A 25,287-nucleotide genomic window follows, 5' to 3' on the forward strand; every position below is an offset into this window, starting at 1 on the left:
CTATCTCCTTGAACCATGTCAGGCTTCATGCCCTCAGAAGGGGCTACAGTCCCTGCAATTTTCATCCAAATCAGGTAAGAAATGACAAAGTTATAGGCATTTTCATGATTCCCCATTTTAGCCTATGGGTGAAATGTTGAAATGTGTTGAAACAGCGAAACAGTTTTGACAAAACAAAATGGAAGAGTGCTTTGAAACAAAACAACGAAACGAAACGCTGTCCCTTCGAAATGATGAAACGGAAGTTGAAACAAAACGGTGCTGTTTCACACAGCCCTAGTAGTTAGCTCTTTGAGGCTAAAAGATACAGTAATGCATAAGCACAACTTGAGGCAGAAGCCTGGAGAGAATCTAATTGTGCCAGTTATACCCAAGCAAGCAGGCTGTGCATTTGAAAGACAGCTTTAGACAACATGAGAAAATGGTTCCCAATTGGTCCACAAGTAAATTGGCCACCATTGGGGCAGGGCTACATAACTTCTATCCTTAGTGTCATTGTTTGCATCTTGGTTTAATCAGGACAGCTTGACTTTCTGTGGGTTAACCCAATCATGTGTCCATTACCTAAGAATTCAATCCTCAAAGAAACAGAACACTCAAAAATCATATTTTGAATGCACAGCAAACAGCAGGTGCACCACAGTGTAGAAAATAACTGCAGTATGACATGGTGGTCCAACAAGTGTTTACTATTTAATATTGACCACTGCCTGGAACTAACTCTTCTCATAGAATTAGCAGAATCTTGGAACCTACCTCAAATGCGATTTTGTGAGGGAAGTGGAAGTAGTAGTGAAGAAATAATGAAACATGCAACCATAATCTAAAAGTGAAATTAGGAAGTGTCTAGTTTATCATTGCAAAAAATCTTTCTAGAGAAAATTTGTTATAACAATGTTATCCTAAACTCTCCATGGTTCTCTGATTCCAGCTATGAAAAACCCCAAAGATCAAGAAAGAAAGTAAAAAGGGAACTCAGGCCTGGGAAATCAGAACTAACCGATGCAAAGAGCTGGCCTGATCCAAGTAAACCATTTGATACGCTTGCAGAGAAAAATCTTTAGTCATTGAGAGAAACTAACCCAAAGTGGGAAGAAAAGGCTAACCGGAGTAGGACTACACTCAAAAGATGAAAGGTGAGAAAATAACAATACAATTGTTACAACAGGAAGAAAATAAAACATTTGATTCATTTTAGTAATTTTTCATCGTCTAACAGAAGCTAGGTTGGTTTTCCAGTTCCTGGCTAATTAAAGCAGCTCTCTCTTCAGACCCATTCTCTACAGAACAATCCGCAACTTAAATTTATATTACGTATTTCAGTTTATGTTGATTAGGAAAACTATTGCTATTGTTGATATGTGTTTCAGTGCATTTTCTATTAAAACAGCAAACTCACTATTTTGGTTAGGTCCGGCTCACCATTAGGAAATCTGGAACATCTGGGATATTCATCTGGGACATTGCTTTCCCCCCTCCTTGCACTCTCAGAAATCAATGGGGGCAGGGTGGCATACTGGGCAGGCAGTGGTGCCTGCCTGCAATGCACTCTATGCCACTCTGACTCTCAGCCAGACTGCACCCTGTGCCCCTGCATTTCTGGGATGTCCATTATAATTCCCAAGAGTCAGCCAGGAATGGCCTCTGAAATATGGAACTGTCCTGGCTAAACTAGGACATATGGTCACTTTAGTAATCTACCTTCAAAGAATTTGACATAGTCCTCACCCTAGAAAAGTTGGTGAATTGTTGGGCAGCGATGAGGATACAGAGAATAAATAAGTGTGTGTTTTAAGCAGCCCAGTGCAGTGCCATACCAAGATACTTGAACCCAGGCGCTGGAAGCAATATAAATGCATTAGTAAAGTAACTCACAAAGGGTAACCCTGCTGAAAGCTAGCTTGGGGGAAAGGCTAGGTTAACTCACCTATACCGGTCTGATATCTGAACCAGCTTGTTTGGTGCTGGGTTGCACAACACTGTGCTTTGTAAACATGCCCTGAGTTGGCAAAGGTGACACCTTCAAAAGTTAAGCTTGACTGTCAAGAGTTCTTGGCTCCTACTTACATGCTCAGACCACTAATCTGTTACAATGTTACAAAACACAAAACTTCTCTTTAAAAATATCAGAGACTCCTGATTAAATTGCTCTGGTACACAAAGGTTATTGTATCTCAGTACACAAAGACATTTCTGAAATTCAACACACTTTCCCTTTAGGAAATAGGTTCATATTTGTCACTCACCCTTAAACCTTGTTCTCCAGGTTCACCAGCCTTACCAGCAGGTCCGATGTCTCCCTGGAATATACCATGTGGAAATTAAAACAGTCAGCTGGTGGGAGCAACGTCTCTAATGATGACAAACATTACTAATGGCAACAGTGATGAAGAGCAGAGGTGGAACTAGTGATTTTTGCACCCTGAGCAGAGACAGGAAGGGCTCAATGAGGATGGTGTGCCAAGCACCTGACAGCTACAGAGGGGAGGACAACAGTCGTTGAAGAAAGCATGGGATGCTCTTACCTGACAGCTGCTGCCGCCAGGGCTGTCTCCCTTTACACTATCTTGCTGAGGCTAGGTCTGTGGCAGGCTCCCTGCGTACTGCCTTGCTGGGGTCAGGGCCAGGGCCAGGGCCAGGGCCAGGGCAGCTTCCCTGCACACTGCCTGGCTGTGGCTGCCAGGGCCTGGGCTCCCCAAACTGGTGCCTGTGGTTAGAATCCCCTTTGTCCTTTCCTAGTTATGTTATTGATGAAGAGGATGGATAATTTTTCTTGGAAGTTTCATTTTCTTTTTATTATTGCTTAATTTCTTGAGAAGCCAAATTAACACTTGATCTGGTTTTACTAAAATGAGTGAAGTATTTTAAGGGCACAGAAGAAAATAAGTCCACCACATACCTTTTCACCTGGTTCTCCTGGGAGGCCAGGCTCCCCTTCAGGGCCAGGAGGTCCCTGTATGGTACAAGAGCTACTGTTACATATTGCGACTAAAAGTGATTTTACAGCTGTCAAATAAAACAGCCTAAAAGCTACACGAGGCACTAGGAGAGCCATATGGCTGACAGCTAGAAGCAAGAGGACACTGTCCTGTGGTCTGACCAATTGTAATGAAAGAGAGTATAACGTGGTACACATTCAACAGAACCATTATTATTCTGCATCTTAATGACATACAAGCAGTGGGAACAAAATCCTGATTTTCAAGCCTTGATTTACGTTTTCAGTAGGTTTTAGATGGCAAGCCAAGGGCATACATTCTTTGGAGGTTCCAGACATATCCATACAACCTCCTAAGAATTGATAGATATTTTCTATCAAGAAATAACAGATATTTTATTTCAGAGAATAAATTTTAATAACCTCTGAATTTACAATGGCATAATTAAGAAGGGCGTTGAAAACAAAATGGAGAACATCATTGTGCCACTATACAAATCCATGGTACACCCACATTCTGAATACTGCATGGAATTCTGGTCCCTGCATCTCAAAAAGGAGTGGTAAAATTAGAAAAGGTATAGAGAAGGGCAACCAAAATGATCAGTGGCATGGAACCATACCAGGAGAGACTAATATGGCTAGGACTCTTCAGTTTGGAAAGGAGAAGGCTGAGGGGGGATATGAGAGGTCTACAAAATCATGAAGACTGTGGACCAAGTGAACATGGAACTGTTGTACATCAAGTCTTAAAATACTAGAACTAGGGGACACTCACTGAAATTAGTAGGTGACAGGTTTAAAACTAGCAAGAGAAAGTACTTTTTATGCAATGCACAGTTAACTTATGGAATTTATTATCACAGAAGGTGGTGGAGGCCAGTGGCATAGCTAGGTTAAAAAAGGACTGGATAAATTCATGGATGATAAATCTATTAATGGCTACTGAACAGAATGTTTGGACATGTTTCCTCTGGCATCTTTAAACCAAAAATGGTGAATGCCAGGGAAGATATTGAATAGCTAGCTAGATATAGCTAGCCAGCCCCACTAGGCGTAATGGCTTTCTGGACCTGGTCCTGGCCACAGGGGATGACCTGGTGAGAGGACTGGAGGTCCTTGACCACCTGGGCAATAGCGATCATCACCTGCTGGATTTCATTATCCAACGCAGGACGTCTAGGGCTCACACCAAGGCTAAAGCCCTTGACTTCAGAAGGGCCAGCTTCAATGAGCTTAGGAGACTAGTGGGGGAGGCACTAAGGGCCCAGAAGGTAGAGGAGATGGGAGTCCACGAGGGATAGTCATACCTTAAGGGGGCGATCCTCCAGGCCCAAAGGATAACAGTCCCTGAGAGAAGCAAGGGGTATAAGAGTGCTCAGAAACCCCCTTGGCTCAACAAGGGCATTTAGGAATGCCTGAGGACTAAAAGGGGAGCATACAGCCATTGGAAGGGAGGAACTATCACTAAGGAGGAGTACTCCTCCTCAGCCCGGGAGTGTAGGAGGGCTATTAGGAAGGCCAAGGTAGAGCTGGAACTCAGGCTAGGGTCCAGGATTAAGGACTACAAAAAGTCCTTTTTCAAGTACATTGGGAACAAGAAGAGGGCACCAGGCAATGTAGGGCCCCTGCAAGACACAAACGGTAATCTTGTGGCTACACTAGACAAGAAAGTTGATATTTTTAACAGTTTCTTTGCCTCTGTTTTCTTGAACAGGGACCGGGATATCCCACCTACCAGAGGTAGGGACAATCTTGGGGATAGCTCTATCAAGCCTTCAGTCAGCGCAGATATAGTTAGGGATCTTCTGGAAGGGCTAGGTATTTTTAAATCTGCAGGTCCAGATGCCCTCCACCCAAGGGTGTTGAGGGAGCTGGCGCAGGGGTCATCGCGGAGCCCTTGGCCCGGCTGTATGAGCATTCGTGGTCATCTGTCCAGGTGCCGGGGGATTGGAAACTGGCTAATGTGGTCCCAATTTTCAAGAAGGGGAGGAAGGAGGACCCAAGTAACTATAGGCCTGTAAGCCTCACCTTGGTGCTTGGTAAGATCTTGGAGAGAATCATCAAGGAGCACATCTATGGGGGGCCAGCAGGGGAGATCATGCTCAGGGGCAATCAGCATGGGTTCATCAAAGGCAGGTCCTGCCTGACCAACCTGATTGCCTTTTATGACCAAGTAACTAAATCTTTGGATGATGGTGTCGCTGTGGACATAGTCTTTCTAGACTTTAAGAAGGCCTTTGACACTGTCTCTTACCCCATCCTCATCAATAAATTAAGCGACTGCGGCACTGATGCCTGCACAGTTGGATGGGTAAAAAATTGGCTGATGGGGTGCACCCAGAGAGTAGTGGTGGATGGGTTGTACTCATACTGGTGAGATGTGAGCAGCGGGATACCCCAGGACTTGGTCCTCGGGCCCGCACTGTTTAACATCTTCATCAGCGACTTGGACGAGGGGGTGGAAAGCACGCTGTCCAAATTTGCTGATGACACTAAGATGTGGGGCGAGGTGAACACACTTGAAGGGAGAGAGAGGCTTAAACTAGATTTAGACAGACTACAAAAGTGGGCAGACGAGAATAGGATGGGTTCAACGTAGATAAATGCAGGGTGCTGCACCTTGGGAGAAGGAATCCACAGCATACATAAAGGCTAGGGAGTTCCCCTCTTGAAAGCACAGAGGTGGAAAGGGATCTTGGAGTCATTATTGACTCCAAGATGAACATGAGCCGCCAATGCCAGACTGCAGCCAGCAAGGCCAGCCATACCTTGTCATGCATCCAAAGGTACAACTCAAGCCGGTCCAGAGAGGTAATACTTCCCCTCTATGCGGCTTTGGTCAGGCCACAGTTGGAGTACTACGTCCAGTACTGGGCGCTGCACTTCAAAAGGGATGTGGCCAGCCTGGAGAGGGTTCAGAGGCGGGCCACCCACTTGGTGAGAGGGCAGTAGGACAGGCCCTACGAGGAGAGACTGAAGGACCTGAACCTGTTGAGCCTCAGAAAGAGGAGGCTGAGGGGGGACCTGGTGGCTGCCTACAAGCTCATCAGGGGAGATCAACAGCAAACAGGCAGAGCCCTTTTCTCCCCAGCACCACCTGCGGTGACAAGGAACGATGGTAATAAGCTGATGGAGAATAGGTTTAGGTTAGAGATCTGAAGGCAATATTTTACAGTTAGGGTGGTCAAAATCTGGAACCAACTTCCCAGGGAAGTGGTCCTCACCCCTACCTTGGGCAAATTCAAGAGGAGGTTGGACGATCACCTGTCTGGGGTCTTGTGAACCCAGCATTCATTCCTGCCTGTGGCAGGGGGTCAGGCTAGATGATCTGTTCAGGTCCCTCCTGACCCTAGCTACTATGAAACTATGAAACATAGGCAGAGGGAGAAAAATTATTTGGGGGGGGGGAGCTGAGTGCATGTGTGCATGCACACATGCCCCCTCCCCCCACACCCAGCATGTAAGTCTGTGGAGGAAGGGGTATGGGTAGGGGAGGAGACATGGGGGGGGGGCAGATCAAGGTCCCAGTGACGAGGGAGGGAGTGGGGCAGGGGCAGGAGCTGGGCTGTGGGACAATCAGAGCCTGGGCAGCTTGTCCAGGGGTAGCTTGTCCAAGGGTGGGTCCTGGCGCAGCATGCACCCTGGTGGAGGCCCAGGAGGCATGTGCCTCCCCCATCTGTGTGTGGGGCAGAGGTGGCTGCTGCTGTACACTGGGCTTTGCTCCCTGCTGCAGCTGCCCCAGGAGTGGCACAATGCCATGTGTGTCCTGCTGCTGGGCGGGCAGGGGACATGGTACAGCCCAGTGGTGGCAGGCACGTGGCATCGTGCCACTCCTGGGGCAGCTGCAGTAGGGAGCAAAGTCCATTGCACAGCGGCAGCTGCCTCTGCCCCACACACAGACTGGGGGGCATGTGCCCCCTGGGCCTCTGCCAGGGTGTGTACAGTGGCGGGAGCCCTCCTGTGCCCCTGGATAAGGCACCCAGGCTCTGACTGTCCCACAACCCAGCCCGGCTGGGGCACCATTCACCCCAGCCCCTGCCCCTGCCTTTGCCCCACTTCCTCCCTCAATGTGGGGGCCTCGATCTGCCCCCCCAAACCACTACTGTGCTGCTAGCAATTCAGATACCAGGCTGTGATCCTGGCTGTGTGCATACCCCTTCCCACCCCTGCTGCAGCTGTCTGGAGCCTGTCTTGTGGCCCTACCTGCTGACCCATGTTTTGGGGGGGGGGGGTGGGCTGAGCCCCTTTAGCCCCAGCCTTCCCCCACCTATGGATAGATATCAGGTTTGATGCTCTACCTCCATAGCATCTATTTCTTCCACTGTTGGAGACAAAATACTGGGCTAGATGGATCATTGATCTGACCCAGCACAGCACGTAGGTTCTTAGTTATGCGGAATAATGGAACTTCATTTCTTTGACTAAACATTTCTTATATGTTCTGAGTGAATTCACTCTTCAGCCCAGTTACAATTGCCTCAGCTCTGGACTGCTGTGGGAGGTTGCAAAATGGCAAAGGGAACGGTATATATTCTGGAAATGCTGCATTCAGCTAATACATCATTGTCCTCCCAGAAGCAGATACTACGATGTGAAGGATCCACAGGCAATCTAATAAGCTTTCTCTTTCGAAATTTTCTTACAACAGGCAGAAGCAATGACAGACTCTTTTAATTACACGTGCTATTCAAGTTCATTGGAGGTAATACAAAGAGAGTTTTGGTATAAACTGTAGATTGTTTTGGTTAGTTTATTATTATTGATAAATAATACAAATTATAAGCAACAAATAAAACAATAAATAAAAAGAAATAAAAATGTCAATATTGTTAAGTGATAACAATGCATAACAACTCACCTCAAATCCCATTTCCCCAACAGGGCCAGCATCACCTTGTTGTCCTCTTGAGCCCTGGCAATAAATAAAATTCTGGGTATAAATATTAATTCTGAATAAATATTCAGTAATATTTATGTAATACATGTATGATGCAACCTAGATATGATTGGTGTGCAATATAATATGATAGAGTATATATTGTATCACTTCACCACTCTGACAGCTGGTAGAAAGAAGCAGATTTTATTTTGCTTTATCACTGTTTTTCTTTCTAAATTCTTTGACAGCAGTTAGTACCTACAAGGGCAAGTGCTTAACAGTGCTGAAGATACAATTGCTTTTCTAGATATAGTCTAGCAATAGATTTTAGAAGGACAGAACTGACCTATCTTCATTTGGACTAGAAGTCCAAGTTCTTATTTAAACAATAGTCTTCTCTTGATTAATCAAGACTTTGTTTAATTAAGACTTAGCTGGCTCTATGTCTGGTTTGCTTTATGGAAAAGCCTATAGTTTGGTACAGACTTAACTGAAAACTACTGTATATTTCACTTCATAGATTTAACAGTGTTTACACAGGATAGTCACTGAGGTGTAATGGATTGCAGATTGGAGCCTTCTGGCAAAATCAGTAAGAAACCATACTATGAAGCAGTGTTCTTGCAGGCCAATATATGGTAAGCAATAAACTTATCACAGTAACACCTCAGGGATCCATTTCTAAACCAGTGTGTATGGATTCCATGTAAATTGAGGTTATCCATATCCTGTATGGCCATCTCTTGGACCTTACCTCTAATAATTTCGCACCTGGTCCTAAATTTTGCAACAGGACAAATCAAACTTCTAGGCCAGTGGGAGCAAGCTTTTTAGCAAGCATACCACAAATTAAGCACCCTCCCTAAGTGACATTTCAATCCCTTTTCCCCACCAAATCTGCTGCTTTGCTGTCTCCTCCCTGCCTAGTCTGTTGCTCTGATCTACTTCCTGTCCTATTTGCCACTTTGCTGCATGCCCCCTCCCTGACCTATACCCAGAGGTTTCCAGCTCCACTTGTGGCATCTGTGCTGCGGGTTGGCCACCCATGTCATAGACATACTCATCCCCACACCTTGGGAAGGTTCAGACCCAAATCCGGACATGAACGGAGTATGGATTGGACACAGTTCTGTTTTAAACAGATTCTTCAGTGTTAAAGGAAACAATTATTTCTGGTGCTGTGCTGTTCTGATACTATGTAAAAGTGCTGTTTCTGTGTTTGTACTATAAGCCTTTCAAGCTATTTTTCTAGCTTTCCCTTTGATCTGTCAGTACACGGATTACACGCATGGTGTTGTTGTTCCTGTTGACTTGCTAATGTTAATAACAGCAGTCTTTTATTCTCTTCCAGGACCAGAGTCATATGGCTATTGTCGGACAAAGTTCAACAGGTGCATCTCTGACTTGATCAACAGTTTCAGTTAAGAACAAGCAAACACTGAAAACCACAACGAATATACTATTATGGGTTCTATCCAGGCCAAAACATAATTGTCTTGGTTTTGGCTTGTAGTACCTACATGGACTTCACTACTTTGCTGTCCCAAAGCTCAAGTCTGATGCAGGAGCCAACTATTTCTCCACATTATTCCCACGGAGCTCAGACTGATGGCTTGGCAATATACCACTCCCTCGTGACTTACATAGAACACCAGAAGCCAAAAAAATGTAAGAACATGTTGAATAATATGGGGACCTCTTTCAAGTATAATCAAAACAGAGTTTGCTGAAAAGGCCTGGCACGTAGGTAAAACTAATCATTTGTTTTACATTAGGCCTGATTCTGTTAAGCAAATCTAATAGTTTAAGTCTTTTCTCCTAATAGTATTTCCTTGCATTTTTACAGTAGAACCCAGTGACAAGGCCATAGAAACTACCTTCACAGCCTTCTTCCATGTAATAACAAATTGACTGAAAAAGAAAGCAGGCTGTTGGATAAATCCATTGGAAAAATAAAACCATTTTATTTCACAGTGCTTTGTGTTATACTGTATTTCCTCTTTAGAGCTATACATACAAAAATAATTTAACTCTGTTTAACATAGAAAGAAAAATCAATTCCTGTGAACAACAGATACTTTTCTTAACTGCTGCATTTCATTCATGGATGCTACAATGCTGAGCACAATAGAAATGTAGATTAATTAAAGTAGACAGCTTTAAGCAATAGAAATGTAGATTAATTAAGTAGACAGCTTAGAGTAGATAAGTATGATAGCTAGTCTACTTATAAGTAAGTAATAAGGTGAGGAGGTTTTGAGATATCTTTTATTTGACCAACTGTATAGTTGGGAGAGAAGCTAGACAAGCTTTTGGGCACAAACTGCCCTTCTTCAGGTCTCCCAGAGAAATAGATCTCACATGGGGAAGGACAGTTTGTGCCCATAAGTTTGCCTAACTTCTCTCCTGTTTATATTATTTATCCAATAAAAGTTATCACAAAAAGACCCTTGCCTTTAGGACATTTCCTAGACTATCACAGCTAAAACAACATTCCAGTCCCTTTATAAATAAGAAAATCAGGTTAAACAAGCAATGTAGTAGCAAGATGTATATACTTATAAACTTTAAAAACTCTTAAATGCTATAGTATGTAGCAGGATATAAAATGACTAGGCTGGCAAGTTAGACAGAATAGAGATGATCTATAAAACAGACAGTAAAGGAAATCCAAGAAAATAATACATAATTTTTAGTGGAAATTTTCTGTACAATGATAAAAAAAAAGTTTGCTTTTATCAGCCAACTGTCTCCTCATTGCTTGCAGGAAGCAAGCAATTGGAATTTTCCTACTTTTCTGGCCAAAAGAATTTTCTAGAGACCACCTTTATGAATTCATATTAGTTTATAGATTCAAAGGCATCAGCCTAGTACCTGAAAGAATACATTTCAGTATAAAGTTTTAAAAAGAGCATGTTGATATTATTTTACATCATTTACTATGAGAAATACTTTTTATTACATATGAAAACCTAAGGAACAAAAGTTTACTTGACAGGTTCTTGCATAGTAAAATGGCAGTCTTATAACGTGTACCACCATGAAAACACACACTACTCCATTATATTTATATACTTAGGCCTTGGCAGTAGAGGTGATGATGTAATGGCCTTCTTGTCAGGTTTACACCTTTCAGCTCATTGTTCATAGTCTTAAACTGTATATGGGCTTTTGTTCCAGTATTAGCCACATTAAAGCATGTGTAGCTTTTCAATAACAAAAATCAGAACAGCAAGCTATACAGTGAAAGAATGTCTGAGGTTTATTATAACAGTTGCCTTTTTGTTAGAGCAGGAACATGCCAAGTCTGTCTGTTTCCAAAATTTCAGAATAAGTACCATAAAACTTGCTTGAAAACAACAAGGAAGCCACTAATATCCATGTTTAAGAGATCATATTTACATAATATACCCATGCCTGTCTCTATGCAGCGTGAAGTCAGATTTGGCTACTCTTTTTCATAATTTTTCTAGTTATTACTAGAGCTATCCCATGGAGACTGGGGAGAATGCTCCTGTAAGTGTATGATACTTACTGGGCATGTCTACACGTGCATTTGATCTGGGATCAGTTTACTCACGAGTAAACTACTTGCAAGAAAATTCTTCCAGGCAGGCATCTACTCATGCAGGAAAGTGGGAACGGAATTCCCACTAATGGCAGCAAACTGCTCTTGCTTCCTGGGGCCCTGCAGTGGGCCCCTGCTGCCACTAGAGGGAGCTCTAGCCCCCCCCTCCCCCAGGTGCTAGACCAGGGACTGGAAGGGAGCACTGAGCCAGGTGACAGCTGTCTCCTGGCCAGGGCTGGGATGTAACACTCTGGACGTAGGGAGCTCCTGGCCCTGGCTCACTGATCAGGGGCAGGGGACTTGGAAAGAATTGTAGGAGAGAGGCAAGTCCCAGGCTCCTGCCCCAATACATTGGTGGGGCAGCTAGCACCTAGCTTACTGCTAGCTACCCCACCAGCAGATTGGAGCAGGGGGCTAGGACCTTCCCATCTCTGCAGCTCTTTCCAAGCCCCATGCCTCAAGCACCTGATTGGGGCACAGGACTGGGACCTGCCTCTAAATAGGGCAGTTCTCAGCCCCGGCCCTGCATGCGGGGCAGAGGCTGGGGAGCTTGTTCCCCACTTAGTTCTGCAAGCGCGGAGCTGGGCAGTGAACAGGCTGGGGAGCTTGTTCCCCACTCAGCTCTGCAGCATGGTGCTGGGGAGCTCCCCAGCTTGTTCTCAGCTCAGCTCTCCAAGTGTGGAGCCAGGTGGGGAACAGTCTGGGGAGCTTGTTCCCTGATCAGCTCCACAGCCTGAAGCTGGGTGGGGAACAAGGTGGGGAATTTGCAGAGGGGGAGCGCAGAAGTGGGAGCTCCCCAACTTGTTCTCCACCCAGCTCTGAGTTCGTGGAGCCGAGCAGGGAACAAGCTCCTCAGGCCCCTCCAGCTCCTAGTGCCAGCTCTGCACCACAGGGCTGGAGCTAGGAGACCTTTATCTCCCAGTGCCAGCTCTGTGACAGTGGGGCCAGTGCTGGGAGACCCTTATCTCCCAGTTCTATGGCTGTGGAGCTGGTGCTGGGGGATAAGGATCTCCCACTCCCCCCCCCGCCCCAACTCCTCAATTGCTATCCCAGAGAAGGGGGCTTGGAGCTCCTAGCTGCTGGCTGGGCCAGGGGGAACCTGGGTTCCGGTGGCAGAGCCTACCCCAGCAGCAGGTAGCTCCTGGGGGCAGGGAGAAATCTCCTGCTGCCTGGTGGATAGCTGACCAGGAGCAGATTTGCTCCCAGTCAGTTATCTACATGAGTGCTACTGCACTGTTACTAAGCAAAAGTAAATTTACTGCTTGCATTTGCAAGTAGAAAATTTACTCCTGATTATTGAGTTTTAATGCAGAGTAAGCATGTGCACGCGTAGACACATATGCTTACCTTGAAGTAAACTACACTACTGCGCAGTTAAGTGTTTTGTATAGACGTGCCCCCTATGCTGCAGAATCTGACCCAGTGTAGTTTAGATATAGTTTTTAAAGGATGTGTACTTCATCACTGAAAATTTCAAACCTCTGTCTAGTGGAACCTAAGTTACCAAATATTAAGTACAAAATGTGAAAATCATTATTAGGAAAGGATGGAGATCAACTTACTGGCTCTCCCACAGGACCTCTGTCTCCTAGGCTTCCAGGGGGCCCAGGCAAACCCTGAAAACAATCCAAACCAAGATCAATGAAGGAGCTGCTTCATATTGTATAAAAAGCCGTTTCCTTTCCACTTTGGAACATCTAACTTACCTATGTAAACCCTTCTAAAAAGTGTTGTTATCCCTTCGCCTATGTGAACAGTTTTGCCACATTAGCTTTTGTGACTAATGTTCAAGCTCTAGCTAATATCTGCCTGTTCTTCTTTACATGGGGGAAGAGGGTGTCATGCTAATTCACCACTCACTGGTTTCATTTACTTATAAATCTTCTTAAATTCATACACACAGAGGGTAGCTGGGCTTAACCACAAAGTCTTTGGAATTAATCCAGTGAGTCTCACACTACACACACACACACACACAATTTGCTCAGCCTGGCCCTACCACTTATACTGTCTCACAGTCAAGGAGAAGTATAGACGTCTAAGGGCATTACTTTATAATATGGTATAACTACACACACCATACTATCAATCTACCAAGATTGTTCCATATGCTCCTACTTGTATAAATACCAGGAATTGGCAAGAAATGCACTGAAGAGCTCTGACCTGCACTATGGAACGAAAATATTGCACTGTAACATCTACATAAAGAGCATGAAACTCAACCATCTTCAAAAGAAATAAAATATAAAAAACAACCAAGGGGGCCCTGTATTTTTAAATTCTAATGATCCTATTTGAAAAGTGTATCACAGATGTGTGTCTTAATAGTTGATGTGAATAATTATTTTTTTAGCTAATCATTTTATTATCATCCATTTTACTATCACATTTATTTTACTATCACACATTCCAGAGGTAGTATATTACTTCAACAGATTGAAAAGTTCAAGGGTAATGGTGACCAGCTAGCAAGAAAAGGGGTAAATAGCCACACATGAATCTTTATGTGAAAACAGTCACAGCTCATACACAGCTCAGGGAGGTAGCAGGAGCAGGAAACACTCCTGCCCTGCTGTCTAGCTAGCTTGTGGAGTGCATGAATGAGAAAAATGCTCCTTAATGTTACTCAGGGAACTTCCTTAGTTATACTGCTGAGTGCTGGAGTACAATACATTCAGTGGGCATATTTATATAGGGATTTGTCATTCACAAACCATTCTGGTGTTGTTATCCAAGTCATTTATGCAGGTATCAAATAGACTGAACTAAGCCAAGGTAAACAGAGTGAAATACTCAATGTGCACATTGGGTCTGATCCAGAGATGTGAGTTTGGTGCAGCTGTGTGGAACACTTAGGTCAGCCTACTGTGCAGAGTCAGCAGTAAGATGCAGAAGAATACATCAGCAGTGGAGTTTCCCAGTGCAATGGAATTAATGACTATCAGTGAGAAGTAAAGCTGGAAGATCAAGAGAATTTCATCTTACTTATATAGCAGCTTTCATTCCAATGGAATCCCAAGACCTCCACACATATACTGGAACACAGTCTATATGCAGAGAGGTATTTGGCACTGAAGTGACCTCTGGCTTGAATCACTGCAGTTGCTTGAAAACATACAATTCCACTGCAACAGCATGGACTAGGAAGTGATGAAGGACACTAGATACAACTGAAAATGAAGGGACAATTTATATCCCAGGATAAGAGGTATCTCATGACCAGAGGTGGTCAGGCCCCTCACTTTCACAACTCATGTTAAAAAAAAGAGTATCTGTGGGCAATTATGGGTAATATATTTATTTTATTGAAACTAATATGTCCCAAGAGAAGGCAGCTAGAGAGAAGCAAGACAATGCATTGTCTTTGCCATTCTTTCTCCTTTCATTGAAGGATGACAACTCTCCTGGGTATGCTCTAGATCTCCTGTCCACTTATGAAGCCACAGTGATGGCTGATATTTCCTCCAAGTGTATGGAGGGGCAGATCTGGGTGGAGGGGTGCAGTAGCACAGAAACCCTCCCTTCCTTTCAGCTGACACTGCAGGAGCAGCAGCTAGGGATTTTTTTAAGTCCCCAAATTGGGTAAAAATCCTGTCCCCCCAGCCACTTCCTTTCTCTGCTTAGTGTGACCTAATCTCCCCTCCCCTGTCCCCTTCTCCTCTTCCATCCACCAATGCCATTGTCTACATCTGCCCCAAGGGTGGGAGTGGGGGCAAGGGCAGGGGTGGGAGAGGAGGGCTCCAGAACTGCTCTTGCCTACTCTGGCGGAGCTCCGCATGGAGCCAGACTCAGTTGGGGACAGCAGCAGCAGAGGGTAGGTTCATTCTCCCTGCCCAGTCCCCACAGGTGTTCCCTACCAGCCCAGGAGTAGGTGCAGGGTAAGATAACCCATCTCTGCTGCCACTGCTGTCTCTGGCAGAGCCTAGCTCCATGTGCAACCAGGCTGGAGTGGGACATGAGTGGTCCTAGAACCTTATTCCACCTTGTTCCTGGGTCAGCTGGGGCCAGGTGGGACAGTGGCAGTGGTGGGCAGGGAAGTGGGAGGAAGGGAGGGGAGGGGATGTGTCGCTGAGTACGTTTCTTGATTGAGGAACTTAAAAGAAGTCCCTGGGTACTGCTCCTGCAGCATGGTCTGCCTGCCCCAGTGAGTGGGGGGCTGGACGCAGGGGGTACAACTACCCCTGCAGTGTCAGCCACTGCTCCCACACTTCCTGGATCTGCCTCTGAATGGAGTAAAGGTGATATCCATGTTCTTCTGTGGAATAACTGACAAGGTACTAGAAACTCAAATTCTAGGGAAATAGGAAAAGCTGTCAAGTGGCTCATTTTGAAAAACAACCAATACTGTTGGTCTCAGAACTCTGTACTGCTAATATAAGTGCTTCAGTCCTTTGGTTTCTGCTGTTCTTCTTGTCGATTACCATATTTACCTAAATCCAAGATAACTCTGAATTTAAGATGAACTCCCACTAAATGGATTCTGTACATGGAAAATATATACAGGTTTCCTTCATTTTATGCTGTACATGCGTTCCTGGAAAATGGCACATGACTCTAATTCGCATAAAGAGAACCCACTTTGCAATGTAACAAATAGGGATACATTCCAAGATCTCGACTGTACTGACCCCGAGACCCATTTCTACCACTTTTATAAGACAATTTTGGTACTCACCAACAGCAGACAGAACACACAAGCACAGGGTGGTGGTGAATGTTTAGGTGGTGTGAAGAGAGGGTGGTGAAGACTTCATTGATGGACCAGGGAGGTGGGTAGAAGATAAGCTAGTGGGATGCTTAGAAGCTGTAATGGGGATGGCAACTACAGAAACACGTGTTGCAGATGAGTGAGGAGCAGATATACACAGGAGACTATATTTTGGTGCACGTCACTCCCATAATGCACTGCACAAAGCAGCTAACTGCAGGTTTCCACCACACTGATAGCATAAGAGTGAATTTACCTCTCATATAATGAATTTTTGGTATAAAAAGGTTCATTGCATAAGAGCAAATGCACACATACAGAACCCACATAAAGCAAAGGAAACCTGTACATTTTTATAGTTTTCCATGTGTAAAATCTAATTATTGGAGGGACATCTTAAATTTGTTCCCCCACTTGCCACAGTGGGGAAAGCACAGGCAGGGGGGAAGGCAGTGGGGGAGGCAGTAGGGGACAAGTGGTGGGGGAGACAGTGGGAGGACAGGCAGTGGGGGGACACTGTCCCTTATTCCCCCACACCTTGTCCCTTGCTACCTTGTCCTCCACACCACTTTCCCCCAACTGCCTCCCCATGCCTACACACGCCAGCACCTGTCCATCCCTTCCCTGACACCTGTCCCTCCTTCCCATTGTCCCCTCCATGCCTGCCCCCGTGCAGCAGCTTTTGCTGCAGTGGCTCTTCTGGCTGGGTCTTGGAGCCAGAGCCTGAGCCAAAGCTGCTGCTACCACTGCCTCTGGTACCAGGCCTAGCTGGGCCAGAGCAACCACGTGCTCCATGCTCTGGGCTCGTACAGGGCTGCAGCTCTGCCAGAATTGGAGCTGGAAGGCAAACAGAGGTGACAGGGGGCAGGGCAGAGGCCATCAGGGAGTGGGAGAGGGGATAGGCAGTGGCTGCAACTCTGACCCCAACCCTGACCCCAGGTTGGGGCTGGAGTTGGAACTACAGCAGCCATCAGCCCTTGCCCCCTTCTACTGTCTTGTACTTCAATCCAAGATGAGGGGCCCTTCCCCCTTCATTAAATGGTGGAGAGGGACTTGTTTTGGATTCAAGTGAACATGGTAGTTCACCTTCCTGCCCATACATGCCCCTGATTCTTTGTTTGACCTTGAGCAAGTCACTCTGATTGTCACAAATTCTTAAATAGTGGGTGCAAGGATCCAGAGGAATTTCATTGCTTCAAAAATTGGTGTTTCTAATAACCCCTCAGGATCCACAGATGAAAGGCTTTATGGATCCTAAACACAAACTGTAATGGTCAGAGGTAAACAGCTGATATTAAGACAATAATTGCCTTCCGAGGCAAGGTTTTGATTTTTTTTTTTTTTTAAGAGGTTATAGGGTTTCACTACTTACTGGTACTCCCTGATCTCCTTGTTCTCCAGGGTTTCCAGCCTTGCCCTAGTTAAATAAAATGATTGAAAGAGAATACAGATTTCAGATAAATTACAAATCAATGTCAAGCAACAATCAGTGCTGTGGATTAAAACCTTATACAAAGAACAGCTCTGATACTTACAATAAGTCCATGAATGCCCTTTTTCCCTGCATCACCTCTTTCTCCCTGATAAAAACAAATAAGAACAAGTTAGTTCAATATAAATTTTCATTTCAATATAAATTTGCAGCCAAATGCACAGAAAAAAATTATACATGCAGGAAAAAAAGCTCTCCCCCAAATTCTGCTATCGTCACTTATGCTGTCAAAAATGCAGAGTAACTCCATTTTAGATGATGGAGTAATGTATAGGTTATCTCCAAAATGGATGAGAACAGAATTCAGACAATGATGTCTATGTACTATGGAAACAAAAAACATCTGAAAGAAGCCAAAAATTTAGGGTGCCTCACTGGAATCATAGGGAACTCAGAAGTGTCCCATGGTGTCTCCTTGTGCTTTGTTTTACTGTCAGTTGACACCCTATGATATACAAGCAGCCTCTGGAGCACTGAATAAAGCAAGTGAATAATTACCTTAATACCTTGTGTCCCTGGCTCTCCTGGAGGACCATCAAGACCTCTTGGTCCCTGAAAATTATGTAAGCAATTTTTGGTGTTATTCATAGCCATTATAGACAACAATTAAGAGGATAAAGCTTTAGAACTGTAAAGCAAACTAGTTCCTTTGTTAGCATAGTTATCTGCAAGTCCACATGATGGAAAACACTTTGTGTGTTAAGTGTGAAATAAAGCATCAGAGACTGTAAAACCACTTTCCATCTTGATGTAATATGGATTTTAAAAGAAAGCTTTTACTGCTTAATATTTAAACAAGATGTTTAAGGTAAGCAAAATAAAAGTATCAAAGCAGAATACATTAAAATAACATTATTGAAATATGGAAAAGAGGACACCACACATTTTGAAGTGCACAAGATATGACCAACTAAAACTTTGGCTGTTATAGAATTTTCTGCATTAAGGGCCATCTATTCTTCATACAGCATGCTACAGAGTTTATTGTCAGCTGCCATGCAGGATTTCCATGTCATCACTAGAGCTACAGCAAACAGAATTTTTTTTAATCGCTAATTATGAGATTTATCTAATGAGTTGTCTACAGGTATGTTGTGTAAGACTTGAGATTAAGAATAATGTGTTATAGCGGAAAGCATGTTAAACATGGCTCTAAACCTTCACTTTTATGTGGTGATGGGGGAATAGTTGGAAGACCTGTTTTGGATACTAAGGACTTCCATGTTCTCTAAAGAACACTTGATCAAGCTTATTTTGCTTGGACCACTTTCTCCTCAAAATATTTCTAGCAAAATATTTCTGAACTGTGAGAAAAATCCTCCAGAATCCTGTTCTATCAGTTTTGGATCTGGCAATACAAATCAAGGAGGTGATGAAGAGCACCATCCTTCTGACTGACTCCAATGATGTGAGGCATCCATTGGCCTCAGGACTCATTCGGAATTGGGCTCATAAATTGGAAATTTCATAGTTTGACCCCAAATTAGGGTTCATGCTACATGTGAAAGGTGTTTAGTTATTTGTGTGATGGGTAATCATGCAAATACTGACACAGACAGATGAGGCTGTATATAGCTAGATCTCGCTTATCTAGGCATCCAGTGTACTCTACAATGCACAAAAAGATAAAGACATAAAGACTATATAAGAGATACAGATCCTTCAAATTTAATAAAAAAAAATCACCTTTCCCAAAACTGGCTTTCATTTTACATAAAATGAAGAAAATTGTTGAAATTCCATTAAATTTTTTAGATGCCTAATTGGTACGTAGTACAATCCTATTCTACCTTGTGCAAGTCCCTGAAAACAAACATTAATGGGTCAGCTTTGCAATACACCTTCATCTCAGCCTGAAGACCAAGGAAAATCAGCAAAGAGGAAGAGACCCTTGGTGAGACAGAATTTAAAACAGTATTTTCAACACAGAACTTGCCAAAGAAGATCAAGTTTTTATATTAAAATATTCTTAATTACAAATAAAAATGAAGCTAGAATGATACATGTTGTTTAAACTGTTGGAAAGTGCAAAAGGAAAAGGGAATGTTAAGGAAAGTTCAATCCAGTTGCCAAAAAGACATCATCTAAACCCTACTGAACCCAATGGAAAAATGCCTCGACTTTAATTAGCTCTAGAGGCGCCCAAAGACTCCTGTTATTTTTAGAGAGCAGTTTAGTTTGGCCATGTAAGAACTATAGGATGGAGCTCACGTTAGATTAGGTAACCCCAATTATTAAACGATTATAGAAGAGGGATAAATGTCTTGATTTAATTAAAGTCAGTTATTCTGATCTTCGGTGGTTATGCTGGTCTAGGTACTGCTGGCAGTTCTTCTATAGCTGTCTTTGTCTGATTATTACTTACATATTTTCTGTAGTTAATATGCGAGAGACAAGGATGTTTTATGGTGATATTTTTTACTGGACCAAATAGTTGGTCCCTAAGAAATCCTTGTCTCGCATAATTTCTGGACCATGACAGGTACAACACCACTGTTACACTGCATACAAACTTGATTGCAATGAAAACAGAAGGCAGGCTAGATGGATTTAATGGAAAGCCCCATTTGTCCAATTTATCTGTTATCAGTACCGTGTGGTACTTGGATTTGCCTCAGTATGAGGGAGGAGGGAAACCCATCAGTGATGGAGAACTCCAAAAAAAGTAGAGGCCAAATAAGACAGCTAAGGAAGGGAGCAAAGGAAAAGGCACACCCAAATCAGCATTATGTAAGGGAGCAATCAGGTAAGCAAGAGAAGACACTAAGAAGGAGACAAATTGGATAGCCATTATGTAGATCTTATGGTATAGTTGTAGAGACTGCAGGAGAGTATGGTCTGGGTATGTTACGGGCATAATGACTTCCTGCTGCACCTACAGACACCTCTGCTTTCAGAGGAGTTACATTCAGATGTTTAATCATTAGCAAGAACCTGACAATTGTTTTGATCATGAATTATCCAAGACCATAACAACCAATCAAAATAAAACTTCAGCAAGGACTAGTGATCAAAGATTAGCTTCTGGATAGCACCATGTTTGAATTTATACAGTGAAAACAAAATACAGGAAATGTCTAACTGCTAATTCTTGGTACGGCATTAACCTCAGCTAGCCACAGAGGAAAAAGCATGAATCCAAAGAAAGGGCAGTTACATGTTTTAACAAAAGCACAGCATAACATTTTTATAAATAGTACAGCATGATGCATTATTGGCACTGATGAATTGGATCAAGTAGAATTAATATAATTTCCTACTGTAGTTAGTACAGAATGAAAGATGGACACATTTTGGCTCCAGTTGTTTGATCTGGGCTGCATATTGTACAATTCTATGCACAGAGCTGGGGAGAAAAGCTGCCAAGTGTTTGCTACTGCTTTTTTCTTTGGCGTGCCTTCAGCTTTGTTTCAAAAAAGGAATGCAATGTAATGCATGTTCAGAATTAATTATTTAACCATAATAGTTTAAGGACTATTTTTCAAAGAAAACAAACAAGCAGTGCTAACAGTTCACTCTCCCCATGCTGCTTCCTAACATAACCAAAAAAAGGAATAAAAATGACATAATAAACACAGTATGTACCATGGTTTCTTTCCCTCTTGGTTTAGTATGGAGGAACACTGTAATGTGACATTGATTTTAATCCTTCTTCCCTTGATTAATTAAAGGTACATACACACACTAAGTCCCTAGTAGAATATCTAAGAGCATGTCTTTTTATCCACATGCACCCAGTGATCACATGTTCTCCCTACCTTGTAATCTGGTACCAGAAATAATATGATAGAAAGTAGGGTAGGATGGCACTTTCTACAGAGAGATAAACAGAGGTTTGGGATGTAAGGAGTGGAGGAGGGACACCCAAAGCTCAAAACAACAGCAGTGGTGGCAAGTAAGCATTAGATGGAAAAAAGAGTTAGAGAGCAGCAATGAAGATCTGAAGAGAGAGAGAGAGTGGAGGAAGGTGGAGAAGAAAGGATGAAAGAAGGTGACAGCAGGAGCAATGTTGGAGGCAGCAAGGATGAGAGCAATGATACCAGAAAGAAGACAGGAGCAAAGTACATAAGGAGACAGAACAGGAATAGCAGGAGAGAAGCAGAGGACAGTGGGAGCATGATAGCAGGCTGGTACACCATGAGTGGCACAGTAGGAAAACATGGAAGAGACACTGAAAGAAGCTAGAGAGGAGTGGAGGCTGTGGATAAAGTCAATTTTAACTGGTGACTGGAGGCAGATGGCATTGACAATGAACAGATATGATTTCCTGGAAAAGGTACTGTTTGAGATTTTGGAGGTACAGGTGCAACATCTCACCAGCCTGATTGCTTTCTTCAATTGAAAGAGTTGGGAATTGATTTACTGGGATGGAGAAAGGTATGAGAACTTTTGGAAGAAATATGCAGAGAAATGTGGGAGGGAGGAATTAAGAGAGATAAAGTTCATAGCAGGCGAAAAGTCAAGAGAAAGAGTGATTATAGTTTGAATATATGCTAGAGGAAAAGACATAGAAAGATGGATGGAAAAAATACATCTGAAGGATCTTGTTGGTAGAGAAAGTAAGGGACAATTATGGTATCTGGATGGGGTCTTGGAAGGCATGAGTACTGTTACAAGCAGATGAGTGGAGCCCAGGTGGGGTGTTGCACCTCCCAACAGTGATCCAGATTAGGACATATCAGGGTTTTATAATGTACCATGGGCAACAAAAACAATGCAGGAAATGTGGAAAGGTGGAACACCTGTCTGCACACTACCCCTTCATAGTGTGCTACAGATGTGAAGGGATGGGGCATGGAACAGCAGAGTGCCAGGAGTCCCTAAAATGCATTGTTTGTAAGAGAGAGGAGAGCAGAGGAGAGTAGGGGTTGGAACACTGAGGTAGGAATGGCGGAAGACACCCCATGGGAGGGTAGAACAGAGAAGGAGGGGATCTACATTTCTGTGATTGACAGTGCAGGAGGAGATAGGTGATAGAATGGAAGAGAAAGTAGCAACAGCAAACAGCTCAGACATGGAGGTGGAGGTGGGGAAGAAAGAACATGCCCTACACATAACAGAAGTGGAGATGGAGCAAGAGAAAGAACCAGAGAGACAGGCCAGGAAAAGAAAGGAAATGCAGGGGTTGAAGACCAGGAAAAAGAAACCTGATAATGAGGGAGGTGAGTTAGAGGAAGAACCAGAGAGTAGTTTCCTGCTGCTAACACCTTTGGGCTTTCATCTGGAATGGAGACCAGGGACATCTATACACACCACAGGTTTTAATCCTCATTAAAGTAAACAGGTTTATAAAAGTTAATCTTGTTTATTTTGGAGCGTTACATCTGAGTTTTCACGCACTAGGTTTTCAAAAGAATTAAGTCTTGGAGCATCACATTTGTGTTTACATGCACTAGGTTTTCAAATAAATTAAGCTGGGCACTTGGCCAGCACCACAGAGAGCAGGATGGTCCAGCACTGCCCCACCCGGCCCAGGGCTCCCCACCCACCCGGTGCCCATGCTCTGCCACGCAGCTCTGGAAGCAGGGAACTGCAAACCACACAAGAAAAAAAAGCAATTTGAAAGCGAAAGCAATTCGAAGGGGTGAACTACAAAAAAGTTGCAGCGCCATCTGGTGAACAAAGAGGCTCATTACATGTCTTTGAGTGCCTTTGTGTTTGCACGCAATGAATCAATGGACACAACGTTTTAATTCCCAGTGAGCCAAACTAAACTGTGTCTGAGGAGTTTTAGCTGAATGCACAAGAAAGACTTTGAATGCAAAAGAAAGACTTTTAAAGTGTTGGGAAATCCCACTCATGCAAACAGACATACAGTTGCAGCGCGTGAAAAGGCAAAAATCATGGCATGTACATGAACCCCAGAAGGTGGGCAGCAGAGGGGAGGCAGGAATATGCAAACCTTCCTAAATGTGAAAGCAATCCAGCAGCTTGCAAGGGCTATAGGAATGCAAGTGAGGGAGGGGTAGGAGATGACCATCCTGAGCAGTGACATAGAAGAACCTTAAAGAGACAGGTGCACTCAGTTCAAAGCAAGCATGGAGGAACCTTCAAGGTACAGGCACACTTATTTTAAAACATGCATAAATGGCATTGACAATAGTTTCATTTAATGTCAAGAACATCTTAACAAGGAAAGATGGGAACAGATTGAAGCAAGTAAGTGCAGACAATCTGCCTAAAGGATGTCGTATACCAGGGGAGAGGGATTATAAATGTTTTGAGAAAAGGTCTACCCAAAACCTTGAGAAAGGTGGAGTTAAGAATCAACTTGGTGGTCAGGGACAAATGAGAACAAAGCAGCAGGGGTAGCAATGTTATTCAAGAACTCAGAGCTGAGAACAAAGAAGGTAGAAGAAGTCATCAGTGGCAGATTGTAATGAATGATATTATCAGTTGGGGGATGAGAATTAGACATTTTTAATGTATATACACCTCAGGAGAGGGAGGGAAGGAATGTGCTGCTTAGAAAGTGTTTTACGTGGTCGGAGGGAGACTGTGCACAATAGCAGGAGATTTCAGTTGTAGAAGAAGGGACAGAAGAAGGGAAGGAGGAAATGGAGCTTTAGACAGCTCATCCAAACTGTCAATAAATATAATAAAAGAGGAATTGCTAAGTGATGTGTAGACAGGGTAGAAGGTTTTCACTAGAACAGACCTCAGTGGAAAGAAACAATCAAGAACTGACTTTGTGTTTGCATCAAAAGAAATAGGCATAAGGAAGAAAGAAACCATACATGTTGCTTTTAGTGATCACTGGATGCTGAAAGTAGAAATGAGTCTTGGTAAAAGCGCCATGAGAGTGAAGGGACTGTGGAAGTTAAATATGCGGTTGTAGATGTAGATGAAGAGATATGTCAAGCATGCACAAGACAGTATGTGGGGTGGCAAACGCTGAAGAAATATTTTGTGAGTACCAGAGAATGGTGGATGATGGTGAAGAAGAGAACAGGAGAATTCTTCAGGAAGGAAGGCCGAAGATGCACAGGGAAAAGAATGAAACAGCTAGGAGAGTTGCAAAGAAAGATGCTAGAGCTGCTAAAGGAAGCAGCAGAAGGAAGACTGGGATGAGAAGAGCTACGAGAAACAAGGCAAGAGTTAGAAACTTGGTTTAAAAGGAAGATGAGAGAGAAAATGTTCTTAGGACAAGCCCCTGGGTGGGAGAAAACAAAGAGTGGTCCTGATACTTTTTGGCCAGAGTGAAGGCGGCAAAAGGAAAGCTTAAAGCAGTGTGGGAAGAAGGGGGTGCACAGGTGGAAAAGCCAGAGGAGGTGTTGGAGGTGATGAGAAGATTTTATGAAGAGCTTTACCAGAAGAAGAAAGCAGACAGGAAGAAGATGGAGGATTTTTTGGAAGAGACTGAAGAGAAAGTAGAGGAGGAAGAAGCAAAGGAGATGGAAGAAAAGGTAAGTTTAAAGGAGGTGGAGGAGTGTTTAAAAACCTTTAAAAGAGGGAAATCACCAAGAGCAGTTGGACTGCCTATGGAATTTTATGAGGAGTTTTGGGCACAGGCAGGGAGGGATATAGTGGAAGTTTTTGAGAAAATAGAGGAAACAGAACAGAGTGAAATATTTTACAAGAGGCATTGTAATCTTACTCTTCAAGAAAGGGGAGAAGGAACTTCTGAAAAACTGGAGACCAATTACACTCCTTAATATGGACTATAAGGGCTCAGACAAAATAGTCAATATTTCCC

General features: G+C 43.6%; 1 protein-coding gene across 7 annotated transcripts in view; it reads right to left on the bottom strand.

Moving 5' to 3' along the window:
- Positions 1-25,287, bottom strand: part of COL24A1 (collagen type XXIV alpha 1 chain) — a 286,537-nt gene that overhangs the window by 63,172 nt on the left and 198,078 nt on the right. For all 7 annotated transcript variants that reach the window (XM_059728018.1, XM_059728017.1, XM_059728015.1 and 4 more), the window contains 7 exons: positions 18,090-18,143; positions 17,635-17,679; positions 17,472-17,516; positions 12,951-13,004; positions 7,800-7,853; positions 2,900-2,953; positions 2,247-2,300 (listed from right to left, as the gene is read on the bottom strand). In XM_059728018.1, the coding sequence (XP_059584001.1) occupies positions 2,247-2,300; positions 2,900-2,953; positions 7,800-7,853; positions 12,951-13,004; positions 17,472-17,516; positions 17,635-17,679; positions 18,090-18,143 (360 nt within the window). The remainder of the gene's footprint in view (positions 1-2,246; positions 2,301-2,899; positions 2,954-7,799; positions 7,854-12,950; positions 13,005-17,471; positions 17,517-17,634; positions 17,680-18,089; positions 18,144-25,287) is intronic.

The sequence above is a fragment of the Alligator mississippiensis genome, chromosome 5 (genome assembly GCF_030867095.1).
Source record: "Alligator mississippiensis isolate rAllMis1 chromosome 5, rAllMis1, whole genome shotgun sequence".
In the NCBI taxonomy this organism is placed as follows: domain Eukaryota; kingdom Metazoa; phylum Chordata; order Crocodylia; family Alligatoridae; genus Alligator; species Alligator mississippiensis.